Below are 18403 nucleotides of genomic sequence, written 5' to 3' on the forward strand. Positions count from 1 at the left end.
CTATTAGGTGAATTTAAGATCAAGTACTTTAATATAAACATTAGACTCTAAAACCCTAATCCTGTGCCCAGGCACTGTCCCACTAATTTAAAACGAACAGAGATTTGTCCCACATGGTTCTCTCTGTAAGATCAGGGTCTAAGACCTTAAACAGCGATAGCAGTAAGAGTACCAGTCCCTTCAATACTGGTGAACCCCTTAGGACAGGTTAAGATGATGATATGTCCCTTGTCCCCCTTCTAGGGTCACTTTCTAACACTGAACCCAATCCTGCTCCCAATGAAGTCAAAGAGACATCCTGAATAAAATAGCCATGGGCCCCCATCAAGGAGACACAGCTGAATGTTTTGGTATTTCCCACCTCAGCAAGAGCTCGGGATGGAGTCACTCTGGGAACAGAGTTGTACAAAGGACAGAAATTCCGTTTCCTAAAGAATTTCAAGATTTCAAAATTTGGCTTTGTTCCTAATCAGAACAACTGCCCCTACCCCCACTTCAAAATTCTTCAGGAAGGAAAATTCCACATTTTTTTCCCATTTCAGGTGAATCAAAATTTTTCTATTTTGACTTTTGATTTGTACTATAATATATAATACCAAATTAAAAAAAAAAACACAACACCCTGAAAAGTCACTTCAAAGCAAAAAATATCGAAGTGTTCAGTTCCAACAGTGTCAAAACGGGACATTTCCATATTGCCAGAACTTTTTCTCTGGTATCCTTCCAAATAGAAGTTTTGACAAAATTGACTTCATTCTGTGAACAATTCTGATTTTGACAAAAAGGTATGAGGCTCTGTCAGTGTTCCTCTGACCAGTCCCACCAGGGAACTGTTTCTCCGCTGTTGTGAGTGGCTGGGTAAGTGAGCAGCAGGGAAACACCTTCTGAATTTTCCCTTGTACCTATCCATAAATGGTGTAAAGCCTGAGCTGTATAGGGCAGGGTGACTGTATCCCAACATGAGGAGAGTGTCAGTCGGACAAGAATGAGATGGCTCCAGCCCAGCTCAGAGGAGTAAGAGGGTTTGTTCTGGCCCCCTAGTGGGACAGAGGAACATTTGCTGGCCCCCTAGTGGGACAAAGGAACATGAGCAGCCTTGCAGTGGCTCATCAATTTTGATCGGACCATGCATCTCAACCATCCCCCACTCACCCCAGAGTCCCCTGTGTTCCAAACAAAATTGTGTGCCCTCTCCTTTAATTTTTTAAAGTTGTTTACATCAGAAATAAAGACTCATGGGGCTTGAAATACAGAACCGTTCTTTACATTAAATGAAGTAATCCCACAGCCGTTTACATTTCCTGCATGAGTAATTTCCGGGTCTCTTCAGTCTGGGTCTTTGCACGCGTGGCATCCCACATTTGGGTCTCGGCAGGTTGAGAGGTATGCCCAGGACTCGATTTTTAAATCTTCACTTTCCCCCCTTCTATCTATGCAATGTCCACATTCTATAGTTTATTCTCTGTCAGCCACACAGTGAAGTTTCTACTTCACAACCATGTGGACTAATGGCACTGCTGCCCTTTTAAAAACCTTCAACATCAGTTTAAGCTCAACAAAGACTCATTCCTATAAGGTACTGGGCTATGGAGGCCCTGATCCAAATCATAGCACTTAAGCACTTGCTTCACTTTGAAATCGACAGGACTATTCACATGCTTAAAGTTAAGCATGTTCTTAGGTACTTTGCTGTATTGGGGCCTGAGTATTAAGCACCTAGCAGGATCTAGATAAGAGAGATTATTCTTCTGTGTAGTGGGGTGGCTACCCCAGTCTGATAGATGGGTTAAAAGCAGCCAAACTAGGCTGATTAGGGAAGCAGCCACAGCTGTGGCCAGCTCAATCACAGCCCAGTTGGCCCTTATGTAAGCGGGGGAATAGTCCTGCTATTGTGGGGGAACTTTCCTGGCTTCTGTACTACCCCGATGAAGTGGGCTAGCGAAAGGATCTGAGTCCTCGCTCCCACTTCCTTTACCCAGTGGCCTTCCTGCCCTTGAGGACTCCCCTTCCACTCTCCTGTCTGGCAGAGTCCTCATAACCACAACAAGGCTGGGCCCAGGATTCCTGGGGGGCTCGACCCCCAACCCTGCTGTGGTCACCTAGGACAGGGACTAGGGTGTCCCCACTCCAGGGTACTCTCTCTCTGCACTGGGCACTTCTCTGTCCCACTGACCATTACATACAAGTTAAAGTTATTTAATCAACAATTAATTTTAAAAAGAATAAGGAAAAATGGGAAAGGTTAAAGGAAACAAATCAACCCACTCTGTGGCAGGGAACATCACAAAGTGTCTCTGGAATGCCAGGGCAGTTCAGAGTCTGTTCCTTGTAAGTCCCAGGCCTTCTTCTCAGGCCCTGGCTTTGCTGCAGGGATGCTGTGGGTTGGACACTTGCTCTGGTGGTGGCCACACGCTCTCAGGCTCTAAGTGGTAGGACCCTTCTTCCCAGTGTCACCCCCGCCCTGTCGGGGTAACAATCCAAGCCTGGCCTGCAGAGCCTCTTGGCTGAGGTGTCTCCCTGTGCTGGGCCCGCTGTCCAGGGTCCCCCTCGCTCTCCCCAGCTGCTCACCGCACCCAGCTCCGGACTGCTCCAGCCCCAGCTGCACCACTCTGTCTCTGCACTGCTGCTGCTCTGCCTCCAGCTCCCTGGGCTGCTTCTTTGGCCCCCCTGCCTCTGGTTGCTGCAGCTCTGCTCCCAGGACAGGTCTGCTCTGCAGGCTGCTTCTGTGACTCTGCTCCCAGCACTGACCTGCTTCCTGGGCTGCTTTTCTGGCCCCTCTGGCTCTGGTTGCTGCAGCTCTGCTCCCAGGGCAAGTCTGCTCTCTCTGGGCTGTGCCTCTGGCTTTGGGGCTGCAGCTCTGCTCCCAGGACAGGGGCTGCTCTCTCTGAATCTGGCACAGCTGTGCTCCTCAGCGAAGCTTGGGCCCCTGCTTTCTCCTTAGCTTGGCCCCACTCCATCTGACCCAGGCAAATCCAGCTCACACTGAGGATGGGATCCCCCTGGCCTCCTGACTCCCTGATTAGCCTGCCTGCCCTGTCATTCAGGCTGACCTGGAGCACTGGCCTCTCCCCATTGTTCCTGGGGCTGTCAGTCTCAGGGTCCTGATTCCCCATCGACCCTTCCCCCTTTTTAGTACTGGGAGCTAGAAACTAAAACACCCCCACTGAATGTTAGTAAGGGGGCAACATTCCCCTTACATCTGTAAGAGGACTGGGGGTCAGGAGCTGAAGGAGTCTCACTCTAGCACTGGAGTGGGAAGGGCTAGCTGCCTGAGAGCAAGGTACCTGAAGCAGACCAGTGCTGGGGAAAGGCAAAAGGAGCTGGGGAGCTCCAGCCTGGTAAACCCCCAGGCTGCAGGCCTTGGTGAAGGCCTACAAAAGGTACAGGGGCTACAGAGGTGCAGCTTGGGAATAGGCTGAGGCAGCTGGTCCTAACCCTGTGCCACTGATGAGTGGTCATTACAAACTACAGTCTGCCCCTTTGGCTAGATGATGACTGGCAGTAGCCACTGAGGCAAGGTGGGTTTAAAGGGTTGGGGGTTCCCCTGGGAGGGGAGACCCAGAGCATGGGGGCACTGCTGGAGCAGAACCCCAAGGTAAAGGGCACCAGGGTCTGGGAGGGACATGGTGCCAGCGGCAGGCAAGACACCGGCCTGCAGAGGGCACTCTATACCTGGAAAAGAGCTAATTCTCAGATGACCAGCAGGAGGTGCTGTGCTGGTGAGGCTTCACTTCGCTACATTCAAGGTCCTCTGCTCTTAGAGACAGATGTTTCTGCTTAGCTGTACTCTCTAAAACAGTAGTTCTCAACCAGGGGTACATCAACTCATCTAGATATTTGCCTAATTTCACAACAGGCTACATAAAAAGTACTAGCGAAGTCAGTACAAATTAAAATTTCATACAATAACTTTTTTATACATCTCTATACACACTATACATTGAAATGTAAGTACAATATTTATATTCCAATTGATTTATTTTGTAATTATATGGTAAACACGAGAAAGTAGCAATTTTTCAGTAATAGAGTGCTGTGACACTTGTATTTTTAGGACTTGATTTTGTAAGCAAGTAGTTTTTAAGTGAGGTGAAACTTGGGGTACACAAGACAAACCAGACTCCTGAAAGGGGTACAGTAGTCTGGAAAGGTTGAGAGCCACTGGTCTAAAAGAAAGCTGGATCTAGGCTCAGAACCACATAACTATCTCAGGGGACTGAATAACAGAATTAACGGTTAACAGGATTCAGGAAGTTTAAGATCTCAAATCTGGCACAGATAAGTAGAGACCAGATGTCATTACTGCACAGAAACTGTTTGGTGGCTCACGTGAGATGAAGCAATCTCCGTCCAGTTCCTAGTGGACAAGTGTCTGCATTCTAAATAAATAAATAATAATAATTTGCAATCTCAGAGGGGTTAAGGACTGACTGGACATGTCAGCTCAACTTCCTTCTCATCATTAGAGGTGATCTGACTAGGTCATGGTTAAGGCCAATTGTGAAGGTGAGGTGGGGAAAGCTTGAATTGCCAATGTCTACTCTGTAGTTATTCTACCGATAAAACCAAACACTTCAGTCTCCAGGGATTTCAAGCAGGCTGTTTAATAAGCACAAAATGCACTTACCATTAAAACAAGAAAGCGGCTATGGATACACAGACTCCATACAATTTATTGTAATCAAAACCACAAATGTCATACCTTGTAATAAGGCTCTGTTTGGGATCAGATGCTTGCAGCGAGGTATACTTTTGTGCTATTCCCCCCCAGAAATGATTACACTGGAACCCAATGCCTGTGTCAATTTGGCTTAAATAATTACAAACATTATGATCTTAGTAAGGCTCTGTTGCATACAAACATGTTACAAAAGAAACACCTAAAATATGAAAATACGTATCTAAAACACATTTCTTTCTTAAAAAGGAAATTAACAGTATACCACCACAGCTGTAAAACAAAATAGATATATACATTCAGTGAATAAGTTATTATCATCGTAAACTTTGTTCTACAGAAATACATTCTTGTTGCCTGGGATTCTTTTTACTATAAGCTGTCAGATACAAAAAATACACAAGGCTGATCCTGCATTCCTTGAATAGACAAGACCCTCATTAAAGTCAATGGGAATTTTGCCAGCATAAGGTCTGCAGGATTGAATCTTTAGATGCTAGTTGATAGAATTCTTCCTCCCCTCTCCCTGGGAAAGTAAACTTAACCCAGAAATCATCTTACAGGAGAACTATTGGTTTCACGTAACTTAAGTGCAGTTTTGGCATACACGAAAATGTCAAATCCCTACCAGATTTCCTTGATCACTCCTGTATGGTTCATGTGAATAGCGCTAATGCCATAGGGTAGCAGAATTGCAGAGGTCCTTTAAGTTCTGAACTGCCCAAGTGATCATTCCAGCTTGCTCAGGAGAAAAGATTCTGAAGCTCTCATTTAGCACCACTGTAGCTACTTCAAAACCCAATTTACAAAAGAAAGAAAGAAGAAACATAAAAGGGATGAAATTGCCCTGGTAACTACTCCAATTTGTGCTCACAGTTTAGTTCTATTTATTGCAATATTTTTTTTAAAACTGTGATATCTCCTAACAAAAATGAAACTTGAGCCAATGTTTCAATTCCTATACTTAATGCAGCAAAGGAAATGCAGTGAAGTCTGAACTTGGCAAAGAGAGAATTGCAAACCATGATAAACACACTGTAACTTCGATTTCGTACCAACCAAAAAGTTAAACTATACCTAATAAAAACCATACAGCCACCAGAAGAGTTGGATAACTCGACCTTCACATTCTTCCCTCAAAATCAAGAGATGGGATTAGAGAAAGTTTGGCCTATGTCATACGCTTTGCAGTTTGTTAGCCAGAATAAGAACTAAAGTCTCTTGCCTAATAAATTGCAAAGTTTAACACAGATGGATAACAGGGGGTTTTGAATATTTCTACAGAGCCCCCCCAATCCTTTCCAAAAAAAGATGGAAATTAAATAACATTGACCAGTTGGAGACAGAATTGAATTGGTCCAAGAAAAATATATTATGGAAGTTATTTGCCTGAGAAAAATAACTATAGTTATTGCAGGAAACAAGGCAGAATAGCATATTTTAAGTTCTCACATGGCATTTAAATGCTCTACTGTACCTTGACATATGTGATCCCAACAACAAAGAGGAGATGGATATAAGAATACACATTTCTCCACTCAAGTGCAACATATAACCACTTAATCTCCCTAAGACACAATTAAAAGTACTCTCAGATGACAGGGATCTCACAATATGCTAACAGAAATTCTATGATAAAACTGCTTCAGATGCAACATAAGTATGAAACGGATATTGATTCAAGGAGAATGGTATTGTTATTTTATTAAGGAGAGTTATAATAAAATATTTAGCACAGAAAGTGAAAATCCTTGCCCTGTTGATGTCAACAGAAAAATCCGCATTAAATTCAGTTGGGCCAGGATTTCAGACATAGACGGTTACAGTTGCTTGAAGTCTCCAGTTACTGTGCATAAGTTTATATAGTTTCTTCTACAAGTCCCTTCAAATATTGTTATGCAAGAGATCATTCATAGTGTGACAAGCAGAGCCAGATTTCCAAGTAGTCCGCTCTAGTGCCATATGCAAAAGTGTGCACGTAATCATCGTGATTGTACATATACACAAATTAGGCACTTGTACACATGAGTGGCTAGGCCTCTGACCATTTCTGTGGAAATGCCCACAAGACTTGTGCTCCTGCATTATTCAGGCAGGATAATCCAACATTAAAACCAACTTTAAAACTCCAGTAAATACCTAGGCCTGCTTTGTGGATTAATTCATACATTTCGCACAGAGGTCTGACAGAGTAATTGCATGTTGGAAATGGAACACATTTTTCCACTTTAATACTTGTCTTCCTTCAGTAAACAAATCTCTCTTTCAGGTCAAGTGCAAAGCATTAGTAGCAGATGGGATGCCATTATTATTTCTTTAGAGCACCTTCTGTCATTACTGGAACAAGAAAGCATAGTGGAATAAGACAGACCTGAACCCTACAGCCATCAGAGCGGGAGTGCAAGTTTTTTTTAAGCTCTCAAAAGTGATAATTTTTTTTAACAAAATACACAAGAGTATTATGCTTGCTGCTAAACTAGGAGATGCAGGGAGAAGAACTGGCATACAATACCACTTCCTATGCTCCGACTTTAGGGAAGAAATCCAGCTTCTAGTAAGAACATTCCATAGATTTCAGAGCTGCCTTGAGTCAGTGGTGTGGGATACATCTTCAATCCACACCCAGCAATCTTCAGGAAAAGGAGGAATTACTTGGAAGAGAGAAACTGTTGGGCAAATATTCTCCCAGTTCTGTTCAGTTCCTGAGCTTTTAAAAATCCATTTTCCCTCTGGCTTTATGATAGAAGAGGAAGCATATCTTTGCTTCCATTTCCAAAAGAGAAGTACTTGCATTCATGGATGGTACATGAATTGTTGATAGGTTTCCTAAAGGTTCATTCTAAAATTTGAAAACATCAGCAGTTGAGGTTAAAACAACCCATGTCTATCCACGCTTAAAACAATAAATCTCCTTTTCTGATTTTTCTACAGCATATGACAGCACTTTTCCTCACAGTGTCACCCTCATTTCCAAACCAAAGTCATCCCTTTGGCATAAGTTATTCCACCAAGCCTTCTTGTTCCTTACTTTCCAACAAGGACATGCCCACATCTCCAGTACTGTTCACACTTGTGTCTCCGTTGCCCCTGGTCTCCTCTGGTTTGTGATGTGCAAAAGTGTATGGTTCACTGTCCCTCTCTGGGCCGAAGGGGAGTTCCTCAGAGTTTGATATTTGAGTGTCTCTCTTGAAAGAGATGGGAGGTGGAGTAGGTGGCGTGTCACTCACAGGCCCATCAAAAGGCCGGTACACATCTACCTCTGGACTGACTGATCCATTGGATTCCTTCAGCAAATCTCCATACACCATGGCATCATCAATGACTGCATAGACATGGGAGTCATTTTCCTGCCTCCTCTTTTTGAATAAGCCCCGTCTTCCAGGCATCTGGGTATTGACGTTGACATTGTATGTACCCACTTCAGGATTCTGGCTTTCCTTCTTCCTGTTATAAAACAAAAATTAACAAGTGAGAACCACTGTAAATCCATATGTTACTTGTGTATTCAAACTCTGTAAGGCAACATCCATTTATTTTTATATTTAATTATATTTCCATCAAGTCTATGCCTCAAGTATTTTCTCTGCAGGGCAGAGGAGCTTGTTCGCAAGTAGTAAAGGAGTTTACAGTTAGAAACATTGCCCTAGGACCAAGTGCCCCAATTTTTTACACCCAAGCTAGTGAAAAGTCCTACAATCGTCTAGCTTGTTTCAAGGGAGATGATTTTGCAGAGCTCTAGTTACCACCCCAAGAACATCTTCATTACAGTTTACAAATGAGGACCCAAATCCTGGAAACACTTAATGTGCACAAGTATCCCCATTAGCTTCATCTGAGTAAAGTTATGAGTATTTGCAGGATTGGGTTCCTTCTTTCAGGGCTCAACTTTAATTAAACTACTCCTCCCAGGCCACGAAAACCAAGAGAGAATCCTCTAGTGCTAGAAGCTGGATGGATCTGATTGATTTTGGCCTTTTTCTATCCCACTCTCTTGCAAGTATGTACGAAAGAGGTTTTCAGTTGGTATCATCTGTAGACAGTAGCTACCTATAACCATGAGAAACATTACTGACTCATTGTAATGTGACTTCCTTAAATCACCCAGAATTAGGAAATCAAATCTGCTCCTGACTAAATGCTGCGCAACGCATTGATGCATAAACTGACTTGTTTTATGAGATATCGGTAAAGGGAAGGGGACATTTGACTGAATAGTGACTGTATACTGCTTTCAGGGAAAGCAGCCAAATTAACTTGGAAACATACCTTTAATAAAGTTCAGGAGATATCTACCTTAACACATTCAAACAAACATCAGAAGTCTATGGTAGTGCAAAGTGCATTAGTAAAGTGATCTACAATATTGTTGCAAGAATCTTAAGCTTTTTAGTTGCAACCCGTTGTGCCTGTCTATCCTACACCTTCCACTGCACACTCCAGACCTTTCTTCAAGGACCACCTATCCAATATGTTAAATAAGAGGAATGGTACCCCCTGGAAAAACTGCTTCTTAATCTGCCTAAATCAGCATCTTGAGTAATGAACATACCTCTTCCTAGTGCAGCATATGACGATTCCGATAATTGAGAGCGCTCCAGCCACACCAACTACCACAGCAATTATCACTGTCAGATCTATAAAAAAAAAAAAGATACAAGGAAGAGAAATAAAGTCATTCAGCAATATGCAACCACAGTTAACCTATTGAAATCTAGCTGCCACACTTGACTTGCATCATTGCTGCTTAACATACCAGGTCTGCACAGAGACTCAGCCAGTTCTTGTGCCTCTGCACTTACCTCCTACATCTCACTTACTTACATCTGATTGACTGATTAAACACAAGTGTGAAGAGGAAGGGAAAAGGCTCCAACAGCAAAGGAGTGAAATAGCAGGATCGTTTCATTAACTCTCCTTCAACCTATTTAAAGATGTAAGTAACAAACAAACAAAAAGCCACCCGACAGATCTTTAAGGTGCCATAAATGAAAGCCTCACAAAATCAATCAATCAAGCAGGTCATGTACCTAGGGTGCAGGAATTTATAGGAATGGAGCTATAGAAGTTTGACTGAATTAAAGCAAAAAAAAAAGTTTAAGAAAACAAAAAACACATTTAAAGAAATAAGTTTAAAGGCAATGAAGTGTGAACTAAAGAGGAAAAGAATTAGAGGTTCAGTAGAAGGTGATGTAATCTGTTCTAATCTTCACTGCCAACTCTTGCTCTAGGCCTCACAGCTGTAAACGCAAGTACTTCCATTGAGCTGAACGGGACTATTTGCAGACATAAGGGTTTTGCATGACTGGGGCCTTGAAGCTGAAGAATAAAGTGCACTACACTTTATCCTGACAGGCGGGAAGTTCTTGTAGATCGGACACGAGTTGGGGCAAGGAACTCCCTAATCCTAATCCTGCCACTGAATGAATCTCAGCGGAGAGGCACTTCTTAGGCTATGTCTATATTATACAGCTTTTAGCGACATGGCTGTGCCGCCACAGCCGTGCCCCTAGAAGTCGCACAGTGTAGCCGCGGTTTGTCGGTTCTCCTGCCAACAATGCGCTGTTCACACTGGCACTTGTCGCAGCAAAACTTGTGTCTTTTTGGGGAGGGAGGGGTTAACACCTCAAAGACAAAAGTTTTGTCGTTCAATTGCCAGTGTAAACATAGCCTTAGAAGCAAGCGTGTCAGAGAATGTGCCTTCGTACACAGTGTGGGCTTCAATCTGGAGGAGCATAGGAAGAGTCATTATTGATCTCAGTTTGCCAGATGACTGAAAATTCAACGGCACCTTTTTATCAGCTACCACAGAATTGACAGTTGGCAAGCAGACCATAGGATAGCAGGATTTAATTTTGTTTTTATATAGGTATACATAGTCAGAGGTAATGCTTTAACTATTTTACACTCTGAAAGCAAGTCCCAGACTCTGGAGTCTCTATAAACCTGCCTTTCAGTACAGAACATTACCTGTTCATTAATGTGGAGAGTAGCTTAAAAAAAGCCCACTACATTTGTTTTTCTACATGGTATTTAAGGATTTCTTTTTTTAAATAAACATACCCAGAAGGCATACAAAGGTCTAGTGAAATTTTAATTCCCAAGGTCACAGACCTAGGCTTGGTATACACTCCCAACGTATGTCAGTAGAACTGTCGCTCAGAAGTATGGAAAATTCACACCCTTGAGCAATGTAGTTATACCAACCTAACTCCCGATGTATACACAGTGCTATGTTAACAGGAGAAGCTCTCCTGTTGACATAGCACTGTCTACATTGGGAGTTAGGTCGGTATAACTACTGCCTCTCGGGGAGGTGAAGTACCCACACCGACAGGAGAAGCCCTCCCTTCGGCGTAGGTAGCATCTTCACTACGCGCTACAGTGGCACAGCTGCGGTGCTGTAAGTGACCTGATCATACAATTTTACTCAGCTAAGAAGTTCTTCCTTATGTGAGCTCCCAAACATGAGTAATCAAAGATTTATTACATACTGCAGACCTCATTTCCAGCTGAGAGAGTAGTATTTTTACAGTACATGGTGTGTCTTTCATTTAGAAAGATCCTCCCTTACAAACCTAATTTCCTAGCAATTAGTTCCTGTCTCTCTCCACACACACACAAAGCCTCTGGCAGATGTATGGCATTACAGTGTACACCAATATAGGTAAATGGATATGACTCACAAATTTGCTACCATTGGTGCTGACCCGTACATGATAGATACCAGAGTTTGCAGCAGAGCTTTGAAAATGGAAGGCACGATATATTACGATGAGGATGATGATATTGATATTCTGATTTCAAGGAATAATACTAATCAGAAAAAAGTGTGGTCTAGTCTGAGGAGAGGGCAGGACACCAGGATTTCCTGAGTTCTAATCCTAGCTGAAAGATTCTTTCTGCAGCTTTGGGCAAAACACCCAGTCTCTCTGCCTGAGTTTCTCCATCCTTAAAAATGAGAGTAATTAAATAGTTATTACCTACCTCACAGCACTATTGCAATGATTAGTTAACGTTGGTAAAGTGATTTGAAGATTAAAAGTACTGTGTAAGTGCTAATTATCTTCATTGTATGAAATATCAGAGACAGAAGTCAATCACATACTTTGTTTCTAGATTCTGTCTGAGCAAGGAAGGTCCTCCAAATTCATAAGCAAATTTTAATCTATGTGGATGGACTGGGAAGAATTAGGGCATTAAGAACAAAACACTGGATCTAGATAATTATTGATGTCTAGGGGTGTCATAAATATGAAGGGAAGGGTAACCACCTTTCTGTATACAGTGCTATAAAATCCCGCCTGGCCAGAGGCAAAACTTTTTCACCTGTAAAGGGTTAAGCAGCTAAGGTAACCTCTCTGGCACCTGACCCAAAATGACCAATGAGGGGACAAGATACTTTCAAATCTGGAGGGGAGGGAGAACAAAGGGTTCTGTCTATCTGTGTGATGCTTTTGTCAGGAACAGATCAGGAATATAAGCCTTACGTCTCCTGTAAAGTTAGTAAGTAAGCTAGCTAGAAAATGCGTTAGATTTTCTTTTGTTTAATGGCTTGTAAAATAAACTGTGCCAGAGGGAATGTATATTCCTGTTTTTGTGTCTTTTTGTAACTTAAAGGTTTTGCCTAGAGGGATTCTCTATGTTTTGAAACTGATTACCCTGTAAGGTATTTACCATCCTGATTTTACAGAGGTGATTCTTTTACCCTTTCTTCAATTAAAATTCTTTTTTTAAGAACCTGATTGATTTTCCATTGTTCTTAAGATCCAAGGGTTTGGGTCTGTGTTCACCTGTACCAATTGGTGAGGATTATTATCAAGCCTTCCCCAGGAAAGGGGGTATAGGGCTTGGGGGGATATTTAAGGGGGGAAGACGTCTCCAAGTGGTCTCTTTCCCTGTTCTTTGTTTAAAACGCTTGGTGGTGGCAGCATACTGTTCAAGGACAAGGCAAAGTTTGTACCTTGGGGAAGTTTTTAACCTAAGCTGGTAAGAATAAGTTTAGGGGGTCTTTCATGCAGGTCCCCACATCTGTACCCTAGAGTTCAGAGTGGGGAAGGAACCTTGAAAAGGGGGGGAAAAAATCTTTTAAAGTACATGTCTCTGGCTCTCAAAGATTTTTGAAGTTCAGGTATGTCGAAGTGCAGGGATTTTATGATTAATACTAATTAGGAGTAATATTAGTAGCCATTCCAGAGATAATTCTGTGCCAGATTTTCTCATTCATGCTTGTTAAAAAGAAGGCAGGCAGACACACACAATGTGCATTTAAGAGAAACCTTCATTATTTACACAGCGCCAAAGCATGCCAGGTCTTTTACAGACACACAAGTTAAGTTTCTATACTAAGTAACATACAGATTAAGGCCCCACTTCTGCAATCAGATCCATGTGACTGTAAGGATCCACTGGTCCTGACCAGATCAGATTGCTGGATTTGTGCCTAACTAGACATCTTACAAAGAGGAAAGACAGCTGGAGGAAAGGATACAATGAGATTTTAAGAAGTCCTTACCCATGTGTCAGTCTGTGGGGTTTGGTTTTTTTCATTTGTCAATCTTAACTGTGTGTGTTGTTTTGTTTTTCAGTTATTAAATACATACTGCGACTTCACGATTTCAGTATTATTTTAGCCTTCTCCCAGTGCTTAAAATGGTTACCAAATTTAGGTAGCAAAGGCTGACTTAATAAAAAGCTCTATGATTCAGGGAACTGATTCTAGGTATTGTCTGTAATTTTATTTGAATTTTTTTTATGATTGTACAGTGGATTATTTGCTTTCGGTCATAATCTGTTAGGTCCGATAGTGAGGACCTGCGTGCAGCCCCATTGAAATTAGCACATCCAAATACCAACGTTCAGACTTGGAGTCTAATCCCACAGGAGGCTGCAGCTCTTTTGTCCATCTTCCATTAAGAAGAGAACATCTTTCCCTTACTTACTTTTAAGCTAAATATAGCAAAGAGGAAACTGAAAAACAAGACTGATAGTGAAATTGAAAACATCTAATCATTAATATATGTATATTCCTAAATGCTCTCTAATATGGTGTCTGAAATACAGATTGTATCTTTAAGTATCTTGGAATTTATACATCAAGTTTTACATTCCCTGTTTCAACTAAGTTCAGAATCATCTCTCACAATTCTGCTACTTCAATCTCTTCCGCATTTTTACACTTTCTACTTGTTTTGACTGTTTCCCAAGAGAATACATCCAAAAAAGAAAGAGGATCCTGACAGAGTTTAGGCATCTGATGCTGTATTCCACAAACCGTAGAAAAAGCTGCAGTTTTGTAAAGCTGCTGAGAAGCATCTCTGTGTTCAACAAATTGATGAAGCAAATAGTCTACAAGTACATCTACAGCTGTGGACAGAAAACACCAGAGCATCCATACTACAGAGCATGATCCTCCCTCAGTACAGAAAGACAGCAGCAACTCACCTGTCTTTTGCGGGACAAATGTCACCCAGAACTGCAGGCTCAGCTGTTTCTTATTCACTGGTTTACAGTTAGAGATGTTTACCCAGAAGTGGTGGTACATATGCAGGGGCTCAGGAAGCAGCTCATCTTCACGGCGCACAGTTTCTTGAGCCTTTGGTTTCTGTTCCTGTATGTTGACATAGGCGCGCCCCGTTTCACAAGCAATGTCCATCCGCTCCTTCAAGAATGCTAAGCGAGCAACTTGCTTACTGGGGACTGTGATGTTCCAGGACACGGAGACATAAGGAGGCAAACCCTCGAGCCAGTTAGGGGTTTGTAGGTAAACTTGCGCTTTTGGGTCTGGGATCACAGTGAAGATACATTCCTCTGCAGTACAGGAAGAGACAGATTGTATACACAGTATTGCCACTGCTCTTAACTCTCTCTTTAAATACATTACTTAGCCACTCTTTTCTAAAATAAAACGCATCACTTACAATGGTGACTAGTGAGTCATACAGAAAAAAAAACACAATATCTTATTAGTAGTAACACGTCACTTATCACCATTTCTGTGTAATACAGTTATAACACGGTTTACCTGCTGATTTCCATCATAACTACCCACCTACAACTCCAAGTCTGAAGTTTTTATTCCCTTCTTACAGAGGCAAAACTTCCATTGATTCAAAGGAAGCTTTGCTCAAGTAATGATATTGGAATTGGACGGTAAGAAATTTAACTCCTGTTATTTTAGTATCGGACGTACAACACTTATTTGTTAATGGATATACTGAAGGAGTTGGGGAATGGATTGAGGGAACAGACCTCCACCTTACCTTTAATAAATGGCACAAAAGTCATTTTCAGATCCTGATTAAGAGAGTCATTGAGGAATCCTCTGCCAAATGTTTTTAGGGATATGGTGATATTGTCTCTCATCTGAATCTTTTCAATGGATCCACCAGGACAGAATATACCAAGGTTTAACTCCTTTCCCTTGGTGGTGCTGACAATGCCATAGCTGTAACTTGTATTGCACCTCTGCTCTCGGATATGTTGTTGTAGCTTCAAGGATGGAGACATTATTTCCACATTGATCTCTTCTGGAGCCAATAGCTTCCAAATAAACTTATCCAGCCGAACAGGGAGCTGGGAAATAGCCCTGGGCACAGTGAGGTCATAGATCTTCTTTTGGCATCTTTTGAGATCCCAACAGGCTGCAGTCATAGAGACACAGATTATCGCTATACTTTTCACATTGAGCAGAGCTATTAAAATGAGATTTTGCTATGTGCTAGCGTGCTTAGGTCTGCACAAACACAAAACAGCAGAGTTCCATTGTTTGGTATTGGGGATATATGTGCTGAAAGATGGAAATAACTCAAATTCCCCATTAGCTCTGGTCCTGTGGGGATGCACTATAGAGTACATCCATATACTCACCTTTCCCACTATATTTTCCATAGTAACCATTAATAAAATGAGTGTGTTTCTCCTGACTCTTACAGGACATTAACGGAAACTGAGAAATACCAGTGCACAGAGTTTGCCTGATGGCTCTTGGTCAGCACACAGGATATTATCTTCCCATCACCATTTGTCTACACACTTCATGGGATTTTCCATGGAATTGTGTAGACATCTGGTATAAGAAGCGTGGATACCACCTGCCCCATGTTTGAAGGAGAGCTTTGCTAACACCCTGCCCTAAGACAGGTTCCAGCACTAAGCAAGAAGTTTCCCTCTCACTTGCTTGTCTTCCATGTGCTAGGATTGAATTTTTCCAGGGACCAGCTATGCTGTTCTTGTCTGTCACCAAATCCCTACATCCTAAACCAGTTTGTGTTTATTTACTGACTTACTGTACCCACCACCTATTTGTTCAGCGCCTGTCTGCAAGCCAACTACACTTAAGCACAAATGAAAGACAGGATTTACAAGCCTGAACCTTCAGTAGAATACTGTGGAAAGGAGAACATGTAGAACCCTTCTGTAGGTAACAACATTCAAGGCTATTGTCATACCTATGGTTTTTTCAGCTGTGATCCTCAGATTCTCCAAATCATAACACAGGAAGAAAATCCTGTAAATGGTGCCTGATGTTAAAGTTACATTATGTTCACAGGTTCTAGGATCTTTACATATCAAACATTCTGGCTCAAACTGCAAAGGATGCCCACTGTGTCGTGATTTTGGCTGTATGGTTATACTTATGTCCCTCTCTTTGATTAAGTCAATCAAGTATGTTGCATCTGAAATGAAGAAAAAAAAAAAAAGAATTAGATCAACACAGCAATTAAAGAAATGTGGTGAACTGGAACCTCATCCCATTCCTCTCTTCTCCAAAAATCAGATGTTGGACTTATCTTTACATTAGCTAGGAAAGCATTATTTACTTTTTACACTATTGGAATCAATACAAATAACTGTTTTTGGGTTAGGAGTTAGCCTGTTATAACAAAGTCCCATTCCGCATCATATGTAGAGCTGAGAAAACAGCTGATACTTTGTTTTGGTTCTGGGGAAAAAAAAATCCAGATCATTTTGAAATGAAACCGAATCTTTCCAGTTTCAGTCACCAAAACGCAAAACAGAAAAAAAAAACAAAAACAAAAAACGTTCAACCCAAAGAAAAAGAAATGTCATTTTGAAACATTTCATTTTGGAAATGTCAATACGGTTCATTCTGAAAGTGTCAAATGTTTCAATATTTCCAAAAGATTTTTCTTTTTGGATGAAACTTTCAGCTGACTTTGATATGAATTTGTGAATAGTTTTGATGCCCCTCCAAAGTGCATTTTTTAGCAAATTTACTATTTGCCAAAAAAAAATTTTGCCCACATAATTTCATGTATGCTAGTCCCTTCTGAAAAGGCTGTGCAAGAATATAAGGAGCTTGCTATAGAAAATTCTTTAGGTCACAACTATAGTATTCACAGCAGGTGCTATAAAATGGTCATAACAGACCAGTGGATAGGGCACCAGACTGAATCAGAAATTCTGGGTTCTACTGCCAGCTCTGTCAGACTTGTTGTGTGACCTTGAGCAAGTAAAGTCACCTTTTTGTGTCTCAGTTTCCCCACCTGTAAAATGGAGATAATGCTTTCTTACCCATGTAAAGTGGTTTGAGATCTGTGGATGAAACTTGCTGAGTAAGTATGGAGTACTGGTACTATGTAGCTAATTAATTTCATTTCTCTATATTACATACCATAAACTACAGCAATACTGTTCTGATGTTACTTTCACAAAGAACTGAAGTACTTTTCTGTGATGTTAACATTTTGGGTTTGTGCGTTTTTATTTTAAGCCTTAAAAAACAAAAATTGAGAATGAAGAACTTGGGAGATCTGACTACTATGTGACCCTCTGTTTGATGGTTAAGATGCAGCTTGTTAAAGGATATGTAGGGATTAAGTCAGGCAGGTGGTTTTGCATTATTGCAGGAATCAAAGTCAATGGGTCCAGATAGCCAATCACCTGTACTTAAACAATACAGGTGTCAATTCCTTTGAAGTTTTACCCCCTCTGATCAACATGGTGGCTGGTAACTGGGCGAGGGGAGACTGGAATCCAAATGGGGCAAATGAAATGGTTTGGGAGAGTTTAAAAGAAAGCCTCAGTACAAAAGCTGAGAGAGACCAGAGAGGCAGAATCTGCAGGAATGCAGATGGAACACTGATCCCCAAAAGTGGAGGAATGGTGGGTGGTGAATTTAGAGTAAGTGGGGCCTGCCTAAATTGAATTGCTAAGTTTTAGGTAAGAGAGTCATGCATGTAGGCCTTTTGTTGTTTTAGCCTTTTTCTCTGAATGTTATGTTCCTATGGATAAATGGTACTTTGTTTTCAAGAAGCTAATTGGAGTCACTGCATTTTCATACTGATCACGGCTCCTGAAGAGAATTTTTTTGCAGGAACCAAAATCAGCTGGGCCTGTCAGGAAACATGGTTGGAAAACAGCAGTGCTGTAGTCTCAAAAGCCAGGCAGAAAATTGGGCGAATCATGGGATTTCACCCTGAGAGGAGTGCAGGCACTAGGCCTGTCTCCTGAAAGGGCACTCAGGAAAGGACAGAGAGATAGGTCAAAAAGTACTGCTCATGTTGAGCCACAACCGAGAACTAATGGCTATTAGAACTGATAGTAGTTTTGAAATTTTGAAAAAGTGAAATGAAACTTTTGCAAAAACAGTTTGCTAAAGCTTTTCTACATTTTCTGAGCAGCTCTACTGGTCACACGCTTTGAAATGGATTTGAGATGGAAGAGTTCTCATTTCTCAGATTTACATCGATTGCAAGGTTATCT

At 41.6% G+C, this 18403-nt stretch overlaps 1 protein-coding gene across 1 annotated transcript in view; it reads right to left on the reverse strand.

The window, feature by feature from the left end:
* Positions 1-4588: 4588 nt before the first annotated feature.
* CDCP1 (CUB domain containing protein 1) overlaps positions 4589-18403 on the reverse strand; it is a 54623-nt gene continuing 40808 nt past the window's right edge. The window contains exons 5-9 of the mRNA XM_027826722.3: positions 16126-16353; positions 14938-15318; positions 14120-14485; positions 9228-9312; positions 4589-8122 (exon numbers count right to left, since the gene is read on the reverse strand). Coding sequence (XP_027682523.2) covers positions 7678-8122; positions 9228-9312; positions 14120-14485; positions 14938-15318; positions 16126-16353 — 1505 coding nt within the window. The 3' untranslated portion in view covers positions 4589-7677. The remainder of the gene's footprint in view (positions 8123-9227; positions 9313-14119; positions 14486-14937; positions 15319-16125; positions 16354-18403) is intronic.

The sequence above is a fragment of the Chelonia mydas genome, chromosome 2, assembly GCF_015237465.2.
Source record: "Chelonia mydas isolate rCheMyd1 chromosome 2, rCheMyd1.pri.v2, whole genome shotgun sequence".
Taxonomy (NCBI): domain Eukaryota; kingdom Metazoa; phylum Chordata; order Testudines; family Cheloniidae; genus Chelonia; species Chelonia mydas.